The sequence below is a fragment of the Drosophila willistoni genome (assembly GCF_018902025.1).
Source record: "Drosophila willistoni isolate 14030-0811.24 chromosome 2L unlocalized genomic scaffold, UCI_dwil_1.1 Seg139, whole genome shotgun sequence".
In the NCBI taxonomy this organism is placed as follows: domain Eukaryota; kingdom Metazoa; phylum Arthropoda; class Insecta; order Diptera; family Drosophilidae; genus Drosophila; species Drosophila willistoni.
The window spans coordinates 3,806,117-3,819,304 of record NW_025814046.1 but is presented as its reverse complement, the minus strand read 5'-3'; the positions used below and the strand labels follow the sequence as shown (position 1 = coordinate 3,819,304).

Here is a 13,188-nt window from a genome sequence, read left to right as displayed (position 1 = left end):
CCACAAATTACTTTCTGCTAGCCTTTTGTTTGTTTTACCCATTTATTAGCTAAATAGTCATGTGTATGGAATGGAACTTAAAATGTGGCAAAATTTATACAAATTTTCATTTTTTTTCGCTTCAGTTTTATGTTTTTTTTGTTTCCTTTTTTTTTCTTTTATGCAAATTATTTTGCTCATTCTTCAGTTTTTATGCAAAAAACAGAAGTTGCCAGAAATGAAGCCAAGTGAAATGACAGACTCATTTGGCATCAGATAAATCTGGTAAAGAAAAAAATATTGCTCTAAATTGATATGAATATAACGAGGAACTAAACAAAAAAAACACAAATATTTCTCAATTTCGCATTGTTTATAAATTTAATTCAATTCGATTTTGGCCTTGAACCCAAATTGGATCCAATTATATCTTATCAATTTCTTTATTTTTTTTGGCAAGTGTGTTAATATGTGAAACCAGAGCCAAAAGTGAAGCAAAGTTTGTTCATTTGGTTCTTTTTTTTTTAATCTTTATCACAAATCTTTCCCATGGATCGATCCTTCTTGTTTGTGAAGAGAGAAAATAAAGAAAATGTAAAATAACAAAAAGGAAAAAAAATGACCGAATTTGGCAAACAAACTTACTCAATTGGGAGGTGGTAAGTGTATGGGGTGGGATGGAGAGAAGAGGGCAGAGAGCCACCTACACTCGAGCGTCGCTGTTAACAGCAGCAGCAGCAGCAACAACAACAATCGCAGCAGCAGCAGCAGCAACGGTTTTGTTCTCTCCCTCGATTCTTAGTGAATTCAGTCAGCAGCTAGCCGCGATCGGAGTAAGAACACAAAACGCGATAAAAACCAAAGTTCGAACCCCGCCAAAAAAACAAAAGACAAAGCCAAAAATTATATTGGCTTTGCTTTCCCAAAAAACAACAAAAGTGCTGAAATATTTTATACAATTATAAAAGTTAGTATCAAATTACCAAAAAAATATAATAATAAACTGCAAAATGCAATTAGGCAAAAATAAATAAAGGGCCAAAATGCCTCAGTGTCTTAACTCTAAATACAAATATTTGTCATTTACGGAAATGATGAGCGCAAAACTTGAATAATTAAATAATTACCTACTAAAAATGGCAAAATTACCATTAAATTCTGTGCTTAAAAACAGTGTAAAATTAAACAAAAAAAAAAAAGAAATAATAATAATGATCTCTAATTATGTAGAAGTTTTATATCAAATTCTAGATTTTGTTTTGTTAAAAATATTAGCGAAATGCAAAAACCTTTTTAAAAGTTTTAACCAAAATGTAAAATGTTTTTTGAAAATGAAAAAAAAGTGTAAAGCGTTTTTCCTTCAACACGAAAAAACAAAACTAACTTTCTTAAAAAACATTTTTCATTATTCTGCTAGATTTTTCTTCAAAACAAAAAAAAAACCTTCTTAAAATAAAACATTTTGCAAATTTGTTAAAACTTTTAAAAAGGTTACAACATTATGTTAAATTTGAGCAATATTTGAAATTTTTTAAAATACTAGTTAATTGAAAACAAGCAAATTTTCCATAAAAATTATAAGAAAAGATACTTGTTTTCACATTTTAAATTTAAAATTGTGCAAAATTTTAATGATTGTGTCTTCCCAAGTTATCCCTTCAAAGTTTACTTGAAAAACTTTAAGTATGTTTTAAAGAAAATTATTTGTATGCACTAAATTTAATTTAATTGCCAATTGATTTATAGGAAACTGATAAAAAAATTAATAAATTTTTTAAAATTTAATTCAAATTAAAAAAGTAATAATGAAAGTAGGAGTAAAATTTTTTTAATTTAATTAAAAGTAATGAAGAATGAAGTAATATAATATTAAAGTATAAAGTAATGAATTGAAGCATGCAAACTTCTTGAGAGGATATTAAAAATATGAACAGCTACCTAAATTTATTGAAAAAATCAGAATAAAAAAATCGCTTAAAAATTAAACATAAAAAAATCTTTATTTGCTTCTTGTGCTGTGACAAAATTACAAATAATAAGTACTTTAAATAAATTAGAAAAAATATAGAAAAACATTCAATATTCGGCAAAAATAATGTTTATAAATTCTAAGATATTTGCAGTTATCAAAACGTTTCTCGAATTATAACAAAAAACACTTTAATAATTTCTGAAATTGCAACAAAAACCAATTAAACGTAAAAAAATTATTATAAAATAATGCCAAATATTTAAGAAATATTTGCAACAAAAACAATAAGAAAACATAAGAAACATTTGGCAATTGAAAAAATATGTTTATTTTGTAAAACTATTTAAATTTACAGCTGTTGATTTAATAGAATTTTTAGTAAAACGATTTTTTAGGTTTGAAATTTTTTAATTGATGAAATATTTTTTAACCCTTTATTTGCGGATATAGCTCATAAAAAGCCTGCCTAACTATTTCAAATTAGTGTAAACTATTTTAAAAATTAGCAAAAACTAGTTCCACATTTAGTTTACTATCCTTTTACAATAATTCTTTAACAAAAACTTACAATTTCCTGTATGTCAACTCTCTAAAGTTGTTCAAAAGAAGATAAATTAATTGCCAATTGATTTGCCAATTGAATTGCTAATTAATTAACAAAACTCAAAACTTCAAAACTTTCAAATTAATTAACACGAAATTAAAAACGGGTTCACCATTAGTGAGCCACAACAAAAATAAAAATAAACAACTGATAAAAGTAGAAAACGAAAGAATATAATAAACCAAAACCAAAACAAATTGAATGGGAGAGCAAAAAAAAACCCAAAAAAATCAAAAAGAATAAATTCCAATAAAGAACCTTTCAGACAAATGTTTGAACACCTTTTCAGAGATCAGAGACAACGTCAATGATTCAATTTGCTATTTATGTACTAGACGAAACAGGAAAATCTATTTGCATTATTATTATTATAATTCTCCTCTTTTTTTTTCGTTCGGATTTTTAAATAATAACTCAAACAAGTTTCAATTTTTGTTTGTCGTCAACGGGAGGGAGACTGCAGGAGGAGAAGGTCGAAGCGGAGGAGGAGGAGGTGAAGCCCGCTTCTTTTCTACTCTACTACTAAATTGACCGGACTTTGTTTTTATGGTTTTTTGAATTTTTTTTCGCTTGGGTGTGCTCAAAATTTTGGATGAGTTGATGACTTAGTTGTGTATTTGTATGTTTTGGGTGTTTTTTTTTTATTTTTTAGAGTTTTTGTTTATCGTATTGGGGCATGAAAGTCGAAACTATTGAGCTGACGTCATCAGAAACGGTTGAAAACCGTTAAACGATTTGGTTATTGTTGGTTTTGCAATGTTTTTTTTTGCCTGTCATGAATAATTTATTAACTCGAAATTTCCGAGTTCATTTAATGCGTTCTAATCGCCATCAAGAGGGTAATTTGTTGACACATTGCAGAGGAGAAACAAGAATGTTTTGCTTCTAATCTAATCTGAGATACATGAGATTTTTTTTTGTTTTTTTTGCCAGAAAATATGCAAATTTCTTTCTCTTGCTGATAAGATAAGGGTCACTTAATTAAAGAATGCTTTTGTTTTTGTTTTATTCCTTTTCAGTTTAGTCAATAATTATGTTTGTGAACTTTAAAGTGGCGGCTGGCCTGCTGCTAGTGGTGATCCAGCTGGGTCTGGTGGTTCAGGCCTTTGATCATACACTGAAATTGGATTTCCCAGGACCATATTGTGCACGAGAGAATACCTGTTGCAAGGATCGTCGCGATGGCTGCGCCTTGCCCATATCAAGTGAGTTGGAAAATGTTGTTAATCGAGTAAAATGTGATTAATTATTCATTTTTTTTAGCCTCTCTGTGTTATTGCGATGAGTTCTGTGATCGTGATGAGGGCGGCGATTGCTGTCCCGATTATCGCTCCTTTTGCTTCAAGGAAGCGGATCCCATTATCAGTTGTCTACACAATGGCGTCTACTTCCACAAATTCAACAATACGCGGGATAATTGCAACGAATGCCGCTGTCTAGATGGCGGACGAGTGCAATGCGACACCGATTTGTGTCTCACAGATGATGAGCTCATCCACAGTGTCAACTCGATACACCGCTTGGGCTGGTCGGCACGCAAATATGAGGAGTGGTGGGGCCGCAAGTACAGTGAGGGTCTTCGCCTGCGTTTGGGCACCAAGGAGCCAACTTATCGTGTCAAGACCATGACAAGACTGACCAATCCTACGGATGGGTTGCCTGCATCATTCAATGCCGTTGACAAGTGGTCGAGATATATCTCCGAAGTACCTGATCAGGGTTGGTGTGGCTCCAGTTGGGTATTGTCCACCACTTCGGTGGCCTCTGATCGTTTTGCCATTCAGAGTCAGGGCAAGGAAGTTGTCCAATTGTCGCCACAGAATATTCTCTCATGTACACGCCGCCAGCAGGGATGCGAGGGTGGTCATTTGGATGCTGCCTGGCGCTATCTCCACAAGAAGGGTGTCCTGGATGAGAGCTGTTATCCCTATACCCAGAGCAGGGGCACCTGCAAGGTGCGTCACAGTGGTTCACTCAAGGCCCATGGCTGTCGACCAGCTCCTGGTGTTGATCGCGATAGTCTCTATACAGTGGGCCCCGCCTACAGTTTGAGTCGTGAGGCTGACATCAAGGCTGAGATCTTTCATTCTGGTCCAGTTCAGGCCACCATGCGGGTATACAGAGATTTCTTCTCCTATTCCGGTGGAATCTATCGTCAAACGGCGGCCAATCGTGGAGCACCAACTGGTTTCCATTCTGTCAAATTGGTTGGCTGGGGTGAAGAGCACAACGGTGATAAATATTGGGTGAGTTAGGTCAAGATTCTAGAACTCGAGAACTTTCTAATCGAAAGCAATTATCTTATCTTTTAGATTGCCGCCAATTCCTGGGGTCCTTGGTGGGGTGAACGTGGATATTTCCGAATTCTACGTGGTTCCAATGAATGCGGCATTGAGGATTATGTGCTGGCCTCTTGGCCCTATGTCTACAACTATTACAACACAAAATCTGTCTAAAATGAGAAAAACAAAAACTATCTAACTACCACGCCCAGCGAATTCTAAAAAAAAAAACAAAAACAAAACCGAGTAATCTCGAGTAGTTATGATACAACAAAGAGGAGAAAAAAAAAACATCAACAACAACAAATTAAAAACTAAAATGAATTATCTCATGCTTCTGAAAATTTTCCATTTATATTATGGCACCACTCAAAGTGAATTAGGCGCTTTCTATTTTGTAAATTTTTTTATATAACCTATGCTTATTATGCTTAGAAATTTTAGTAACTAAAAATGTTTAGATTTAAGTGTAAAGCAACCACCACCTAGCACAACCACCAAGAACACCACCAATACCACCACCACCACCACCAGACTCTGATTCAAACCTAGACCCAGCAAACGAATCCTTTCATCCTTAAGGATAACCTACATCTATATATATAACACGAAACTGCCACCTTGATAACTCCACACTGCTCCATCCATTCAAAAACAAAACTCCCAACTCCCAGAAACTGCCTGCTTGTGATCGATGGAAGGATATTTACTATCTATATACTATATATATGTATATTTAGATGGCCAATAGATGAGTTTAGAATGTGTGTGTATATTTTATGAGAGATCTCATTGCGCAAAATACGATATGTATACTTCTGGCAATGAACAAAAAGAAAAAAGAAGAAAAACAAAACAATGATAAGAATTGTACTTGTATTTGTATTGTAAAATGGATGCTAAGTTATGTAATTGATTAATAAACGAATTATCATACATGTTGACAATTTACATTTTTTGACTTTTCAGAATAGCTAAAGTCGTTGGAAAGGTTTTCGGCTATAATGCTGACCCTGAATTCCGGAACTAAAGCACTGCTAAAATTTGAACTAAAACTAAAGTTGCACATTGAGAAGATAACTCCAAAATAGACATCATCTGGATGAAAGAAGGGATTACCAAGGCAAAAGAAGACTTAGAAAGCACCTAACGAGAATGGAATGACTTTCTTTTATAATTGTAAACATCAGTGGTGGATATTTGGGGGGGTTATTTTAGGAAAATTCTAGTCCTAAGAACACAAGTTTTGCCTATGAAACGATTTCCCCTCCAATAGCCGATAGTCATCATCATTAACCATCATTATGGTCGAAATAGATCTAGTCTGAACACACACAAAAAAATTAGTTATAGAAAACTATTACCATACTTTCATAGTGAACCAGAGAAGAATATTATTTAATGAATATTTAATCAAGTTGTACGAACGAAATTACTAAACTTTATATACATTCTTGACCATTATCTTAGTTTTCGACCTTTAATAGACAAGATCGAAGCTAATATTCCACATAAAATTTCAGAGTTCGACTTTTGTATTTTTCGTAAATTAGAACTTGTGCTCCGCTATGCCAAATGGTATTTCATTCTTATGAAATTCAGAGCTTTTTTGATCAAACACTAATAATTAGTTTCCCAAGGATTAATGCTTAGAAAATCATTTCCTACAAGATGTAATTTTTTAAATTAAACGAAATAAATCTATCCTATAGAGCTGATTACCTCAAATAGAGCTGAAGAGGTTAAAGATCTTAAATATTAAATTTTACTTCAAAAGCTACTTGTCTATATTAAAAAAATAAAAAATATTTGTCAGGCAAATGTTAGATTGCTAAGATTACTATACTTACTTATTATTGATCCATATCTGTAACTTTAAACTTATATTATCTGGAATCTAACTTATAACCTATATAAAATAGTGAAATATTTATGCACAAAAGGAACGAACTCGGATATTTTAAATGTTGTCCGTATTTTCTCTCTTAATTCACTTGTAATTCTCAACTTGTTTTGGTGTTAATAGCATTTGTAGATGATATTGCAAATGTAAATTCTGGTGATGAAAGAACTTAGCTTAACCTGCTGACCTTTTGTACTGCGTTTGATTTGGTAATCTTACTTTTAACACTGACCAGGCTCGAGGTCACATACCCAAGGCAAAATTTCAGGAAGGCTGAAATCCAATCACTTTTGTGCACAAATAATTTGTTTTTGTATTTTAGCTCATTTACCTCAATTACAGGGTATTTAAAAGTCAACATTTTAAATGTCTTTTACAATATATCGTTTTGCAAACAAAACTATTAAAGATTGAAAAATGACGCCCCCAAAGTTTTTGCACAGAATTCACAGACAATACCCAAAGCCCCGACTTTCCGTATGGCATTTTACTATCAGTAAAAACATTCGACAACCAACTAAGTTTGGCATGAACGTGTTCACACTGCCTACATGAGAATGTGTCCATGACTGTCACTTCACTTATTGTTAGTAGTTAGTTACAGAAGTTATTTAAAATTGTACTAGTTTGGGCTTTGTTTACATCATGCTAATAAGTTGAGCATTTTGATTTAAAAGTAAGTTAACTGCAATAACTACTTCAAAATCTTATTAATAGAAGAAAGGATGATTCGAATAGAAGTAAAAAGGGGATTTCGAAATATTATTAATAACCATTTGTAAGTGGTTTTCTATAACATAAATCTAAGTCAAAAAACAATCAAAATTTTAGTTTTTGCGAAAACAATTTATTCTTAACTTTATTTTGTCATACAAACAAACAAATAAATTGTTCGATCATTGTGTGTGTGGGTGTGTGTGTGTATATAGTTATTATATGTATATAATATTGTATAATCATTTTCATTTCGAATTCTCTTTTCTTGTTGTTTAACAATATTTTCTCACATGTGGATTAAATAATATAAGAATAAAATAAAATATATATATTTTATTTAATACCTAAATACAATTTTAAATCAGAGAAATAATTAAGAATGTGTATATATTTTTTTTTTTTTTTTTGCTTTTTGCCATGTACTATATCCTTTGCACTTACAATTAAATAATCAGATAATATAGAAAGTTAAAGAATCGACAGGAAGAGTTAAAGAAATTGTTTAAAACTGAAGAATTATGATCAATAAGCATTTGCCCTAAATTTTGTTTTTGTTTTGGAATATTTCGTTTGTTTTTTCGCTCGGTTTTTGCTTAGTAGTACAAAAATAGGCCAGACAGACGTAGATTCAGCTTATGATTTTTGCTAATTGAGAGTGATGCCAGCAAAGGATACTTCCAGATTGGCATCATTGGACTCCATGCGACTGCGTAAATGGGCTATGGTATTTTTGTAATGGCTCTCAATTTGTTTTGTCTCCTCACTTGGTTCCAAATTGGGTAGCTCCTCATTAACCTTGGCAATTAGCTTGATAATTGAAGAGTGAGTCACAGTTAGTAGGGGAATCTTTTGTGGTTAGGTGATTCAATTACCTGATTCAGCATGGCCACAGTGATGAGGGAATTGCCGCGTTCAAAGTAAAAGAGATAATGATTCAATAGCTCCACATATAGCTGCACTTGTACTCCGGCGTCTAGACATTGGGAAGCAATGCGTGCTCCCTTCTTAAGGCAGTCCAAGGTACGCTTTTCATCTCGCATTTCCTCTCCGTTTTTCCTGCAAATACAAATATTTAGTATTATTTGGATAAGAGATTTTAAGTTTAATTTGTTACTCACTTGCCACTCCAGAATAATGACGCACAGGCCACAACGCCACGACATTGATCTGGCTTCTTAAGCAATTTGGAAGCAGCTAGGGCACAATTTGTGCGCAATGGCTCAGCGTTTTCCTCGCCAAAACAGGACATTTGCTCGAATGTGGACATGATTAGGGTTATGGCCGCCAATTGGGCTTTGGAATCGGATATTTCATCTTCGTAGAGGGAGAAGGCCTGTGTCATGAACTCATAGGCCACTGTCTCATGGTTGGTATAACGTATCTCTCCAATCACCAATGCTCCCTGCAGATATAGACGTAACGCCAAATCGGGTAAATCAGCCTTGGCCAAGGCACTAATCGTGCTATGACAATATTGTATGATCTTTTGACACTTTTTATCCCAATTTTCATCTTGTTCGGCAATGGCCTTATATTTAAAGGCCAATTGGTAGGCAGCAAAGACCAAGGGCGGCAGAACATGCTTTAAACGCTGACCTCCACCGTTGCCCAGATGTTTGCGGGCAGTTTGAAGCATTTTATATTGCATATCTGGTTCGTCGGAACGCAATAGATGTATAAACCTGGCTACGACGCCTTGCTCTTCGGCGAATTCCTCGGCATCGGTACTATTGCTGCCAGATCCACCACCCAATGGATTATCCTTATTCGTTAATGTCTCGTCATCTTTGATCAGAGGCGTTATAATGGTCAATAAACTGTCAGCCTGATCAGCAGTGGATACTGTAGTCTCATTTTCCAATATATTCATCACCAAATACAGGGCCAACGATTTACGCGAAGTGTAATCGAATGTCTCGAGAAGGGGGCAGAAATTATGCAGCTGAATAATGGTCAAGGCGTTGTTATAGAAATCAATGCAAATTCGCAGGAGTCGGGATAACTCCTGATTAACCGACAACAGATGTGAAATACTAAAACAAAACGGAGATTGGCAAATTAAAATTGAACCTGCTTCAATGTGACTCCAATTTAACTCACTTGTTCATGTTCATACGCTGGAGTATTTGTGCCGTAGTGCCCAGCACTTTATCCACATAATCCACACGATCCGGATAGACTTTTTGGGCCAGACTTAATAGAGCAACCTGCAGCGATATTGTATCCTCCAATGGCATGTCCATCCTTGTCTGAACAATATTGGCCACCTGCACGCTAAACACCTCAAACAGTTCCACCTCGGCGGGTATAATGGCATCGATGGCATTGCCACTGGACTGCAAAAAGAAATAAAGTTAACCATTGGACTTGTAGCTTTCTAATAGGGATTACCTTGCCACTGCGTTGATTATAGGCAGCCAAACGTTCAATTAACGATATAATAATATTCTTAACATTCACTCCCGTCTCCAGTTGGGCACATGATTTCAGGAATGGATCCAGAGTCTGCAAATGGAACTCATCGGGAAAGACCTGAATAATGCACTCCATCAAATACTCTTGGGCAATTGCGTCACGACAGCTGACCACCTGTTCCAGTATGCCCGGCAATATTAAACGCTGATATGTCTCCAACGTGGCAGATTCCAATTGCGAGAGACGCACCAAATTGGTGCCCACCAATATTTTAAGTTCTTCACGCTCCTTCTCCCGTCGCGTCTTCTCACTTGAGTGTCCCTGATGCTGCATACGGACCCACAGTTTATTCATTTCCGCAAAATTCGTGAGGACAAAATCAATGGCATCATAAACATTGCCCTCGTGCTCATTGTCCGCCACAAGAACATCGGGCAGAATGTTGCGGGTGCACTGAAGCAAATAGTTGCGCAGGAATAGACCTCTAAGTGGATGCTGTACACCGCGACACATCTCAACCAGATCCTTAAGAATACTACGCTTCAGTGTCGAATCATTCTTGATATAGACAATGCCCACTGTGATCAGGAGATAAAGGCGTGGCACTATGGTGTGCGAGTATTGGACCAATTCATATAAATCCGTCTCTTTATTGCTTTTCTCGCTAAGATATATCTCCATATGGCATAGTTCGTTCGTCACAGCCATATCTATAAGGGATTGAAAGGATATTACTTAATCGAATGAACTAAATATATACTTTTTTCGCGATACTCACACAACTCGTAGTAACTCTTTGGCGATAGCAAAGAAGTGCGCAATTCGCTTAACATGGTGCTGGCACATTTCAGTGCATCCAACATACGTTCTTTGTCCAGAAAATGATTCATCTGGAATGCCTGCTTGCGGGCCGCACCTACCGCCTCGGCCAGTAGCTTCTCCTGGTCATCCAAACCATTGGGCATGGTCTGGAAAGAAGTATAGCAAACGGCATCGTGTGTTACAGATGATTTGAATAGCTTGGAGCCTTGCGAGCTTGACATTGACACCGAACAGAGAACAGAGCAAATTTAAATGTGACACAAGTAACGTATAGAGAAAAAAGAAAACAATATACAGAACAAGATAAGCCTTCTTTTTATATGTTTTGAGCGGAAAGCAGAGTTAGAACAATGTCACTCAAGTGAAAGTACTCAAATGAATGTTTATCACAATCCATATTATAATATTATCCTACACAATACAAGTTTCTTTCGCCTAACATTTAAAGCAGCTCATTAGGCTGCCGGCGTATACATATTATTAACAACTTTAGTTAGTAAACAGAATTTTAGTTACAATTATCAGAAAAGCAATTTGCAAATAGATATTAACAAAATTGTTTTAACTCTTGTGCAGTTCGACATTTAGACAATGATAAAGCTTGAGATTTACAATTCCGCTACCGAAAGCCTCCTCATTCAGCCTGGCTGGGAATGGAAGGCAATCAGAGAGTAGAGTAGATAGTATTGAATATTTTTGGTGTAAAGGAATTAATTACCCTAGCATCAACAGAATTGGGTGCTTGCCCGCTATACGAGGATGAGCTCCATGGGTACATTGTGGGTGAATTTTTTTTTGTGTGTGTAAATAAGGGGGGCGGGAGCTGGAGTGGCGGGGGCGTTGACGTCGTCGGCAGAGGTCCAGTTAAAAAATGTTGGAGTCTCTTGTTCTCGATTGGTTAGTCAATTTGCACGTTCAATTCACGCTTCCCGGCATCTGGTAGGCTACAGTGTAGAGGGCGGCGTACTTACCATTATCAAAATGTAGCAAATTTTTTAATTTTCCTAAATGTTTCTTTTGCAACTTTTCTTTTCGGGATTTTCTGTTCAACGTTTATCGATATCCAGATATCGATGTCTCAAATTCGAGTATATTATCGATACTTCTCACGCTCCATAACGTCGAATCTAGTGCTAAGGCGTGAGTCGAAGTGCTAAGGCCTGCGGCGATAAGTTAGCGATTGTTGGCGATAAGTTATCGAGGGCAAGTGTTTTAAAATAAAACGGTTGGGTATATATATATTGTAGTATACTTTTAGGGATAGAGTTAGTCCACATATTTTAAGTGATAGATGTTAAGTAGATAGAACTTGTACTTAGATGCTTCGCTTTATATAGCGTCCCACTTGAACTTTCAACATGTTACCAGATCCCAACTCTGATACATCTGTCAATTTAACATTTAAGCTGAGCAACCCAGTATTGTTGATTCTTCCATATAGAACCAGAGCTTAAAGTTCAAAGATAACACATTTTTCTTTTGTTTTGTTTATACACATTTATTACACGTAGAATAAAATGGAATATTCATTTGGATTCAAAGTTAAACTCTTAAACTCGACCTTATTACCAGTGTGTTTTTTTGCCTATTGTTTTTTTTTTTACAATTTTCAATTGAACTACGGCTCGAATTTGCTGCAATTTTTTGTGTTGGGACAAAAAATGAAAATTACATCTAGATTCTAGTAAATATATTTATGTATATATGTAATAGGTATGTATATATAGTAATGCATTTATGTATATTACAATTAGGTAAGTATGCACGTTTTTTCTATATGTGTTTTCCTCCAATTTTTCTAGAGTTTTTCATATTCTCCATCAATTAAGGTAAATTCCATTGTGCTGCAATATATTTTTTTTTGGTTTTTTTTTGGTATTGATATACATGCATTTGTCTTTTAATTCACATCTATAAGTTGAAATCGTGACATTTTTTAAGATATATGATTTATATTTGTATATATATTGGGTTTTGAATAAAAATCGCAAAAATTTACTAACTTTTTGTTGAACTTTTATGTGTGTTCCTTTGCCTTTTGCATTTTTGATATATGTATGTATATCGTAAAACTAAAAAACATTTTCTTTTTTTGTTCAATATTCCAATTTTGAAATGGTCCCGCGACGACTAGTTAATGTTGGAGAAACCTCTGGATTATGACCAAAATGGGTTTCAACTGGCAATAAATAAATTATGAAAATCAAAAAATTATTCTAAAATTTCTACACAAGCCCGAAAAAAATGTGTTTCTTCCATATATATGTATATAATTGTGTTTAAATATTCAATCTATGCTTTAAGAATTAACAATTAATTAATAAATATTTAAGATTATATTGAAAATTCAATTAAATTTACCATTTCAATTATACATAATTAACAATAAATTCTATTCGGCGCACAAAATGTTTTTGTTTTTATGCCAAGACTTTTTGCAATAAATCAGTACAATTTTAATTTAATTTATTTTGGTTTCCTTTTGTTTCTCAAT

At 34.5% G+C, this 13,188-nt stretch overlaps 2 protein-coding genes across 4 annotated transcripts; one reads left to right on the top strand and one right to left on the bottom strand.

Annotated features, from left to right (window-relative positions):
- Positions 1-792: 792 nt before the first annotated feature.
- LOC6638466 (tubulointerstitial nephritis antigen-like) lies at positions 793-5,776 on the top strand. The gene is made up of 4 exons (XM_002061253.4): positions 793-946; positions 3,575-3,760; positions 3,819-4,801; positions 4,868-5,776. Exons 2-4 carry the CDS (start codon positions 3,589-3,591, stop codon positions 5,009-5,011), a joined length of 1,299 nt encoding a protein of 432 aa, XP_002061289.1. The 5' UTR covers positions 793-946; positions 3,575-3,588; the 3' UTR covers positions 5,012-5,776.
- Positions 5,777-7,786: 2,010 nt separating this feature from the next.
- Positions 7,787-11,745, bottom strand: LOC6638467 (vacuolar protein sorting-associated protein 35). Of its 3 annotated transcripts, none has more exons than XM_002061254.4 (7): positions 11,413-11,745; positions 10,651-10,840; positions 9,849-10,582; positions 9,558-9,793; positions 8,576-9,490; positions 8,330-8,513; positions 7,787-8,264 (listed from the first exon to the last, which is right to left on the bottom strand). In XM_002061254.4, the coding sequence occupies exons 1-7, from the start codon at positions 11,470-11,472 to the stop codon at positions 8,103-8,105; spliced, it is 2,481 nt and encodes an 826-aa protein (XP_002061290.1). In that variant the 5' UTR covers positions 11,473-11,745; the 3' UTR covers positions 7,787-8,102. The 3 variants fall into 3 exon arrangements, with proteins under 3 accessions (XP_002061290.1, XP_023033582.1, XP_046865475.1); XM_023177814.2 differs by having other exon boundaries at positions 11,666-11,745; XM_047009519.1 differs by lacking the exon at positions 11,413-11,745 and having other exon boundaries at positions 10,651-10,942.
- Positions 11,746-13,188: the final 1,443 nt, after the last annotated feature.

What these genes read in the sequence shown, in the direction of transcription:
- LOC6638466 (XM_002061253.4), top strand. Translation starts at nt 3,589, where the DNA reads ATGTTTGTGAACTTTAAAGTGGCGGCTGGCCTGCTGCTAGTGGTGATC. An exon ending in CTGCGCCTTGCCCATATCAA is followed by an intron (nt 3,761 to 3,818) that starts GTGAGTTGGAAA and finishes CATTTTTTTTAG; the next exon opens with CCTCTCTGTGTTATTGCGAT. An exon ending in ACAACGGTGATAAATATTGG is followed by an intron (nt 4,802 to 4,867) that starts GTGAGTTAGGTC and finishes CTTATCTTTTAG; the next exon opens with ATTGCCGCCAATTCCTGGGG.
- LOC6638467 (XM_047009519.1), bottom strand. Translation starts at nt 10,915, where the DNA reads ATGTCAAGCTCGCAAGGCTCCAAGCTATTCAAATCATCTGTAACACAC. An exon ending in CAGCGTATGAACATGAACAA is followed by an intron (nt 9,491 to 9,557) that starts GTGAGTTAAATT and finishes GTTTTGTTTTAG; the next exon opens with TATTTCACATCTGTTGTCGG. An exon ending in TCATTATTCTGGAGTGGCAA is followed by an intron (nt 8,514 to 8,575) that starts GTGAGTAACAAA and finishes TTGTATTTGCAG; the next exon opens with GAAAAACGGAGAGGAAATGC.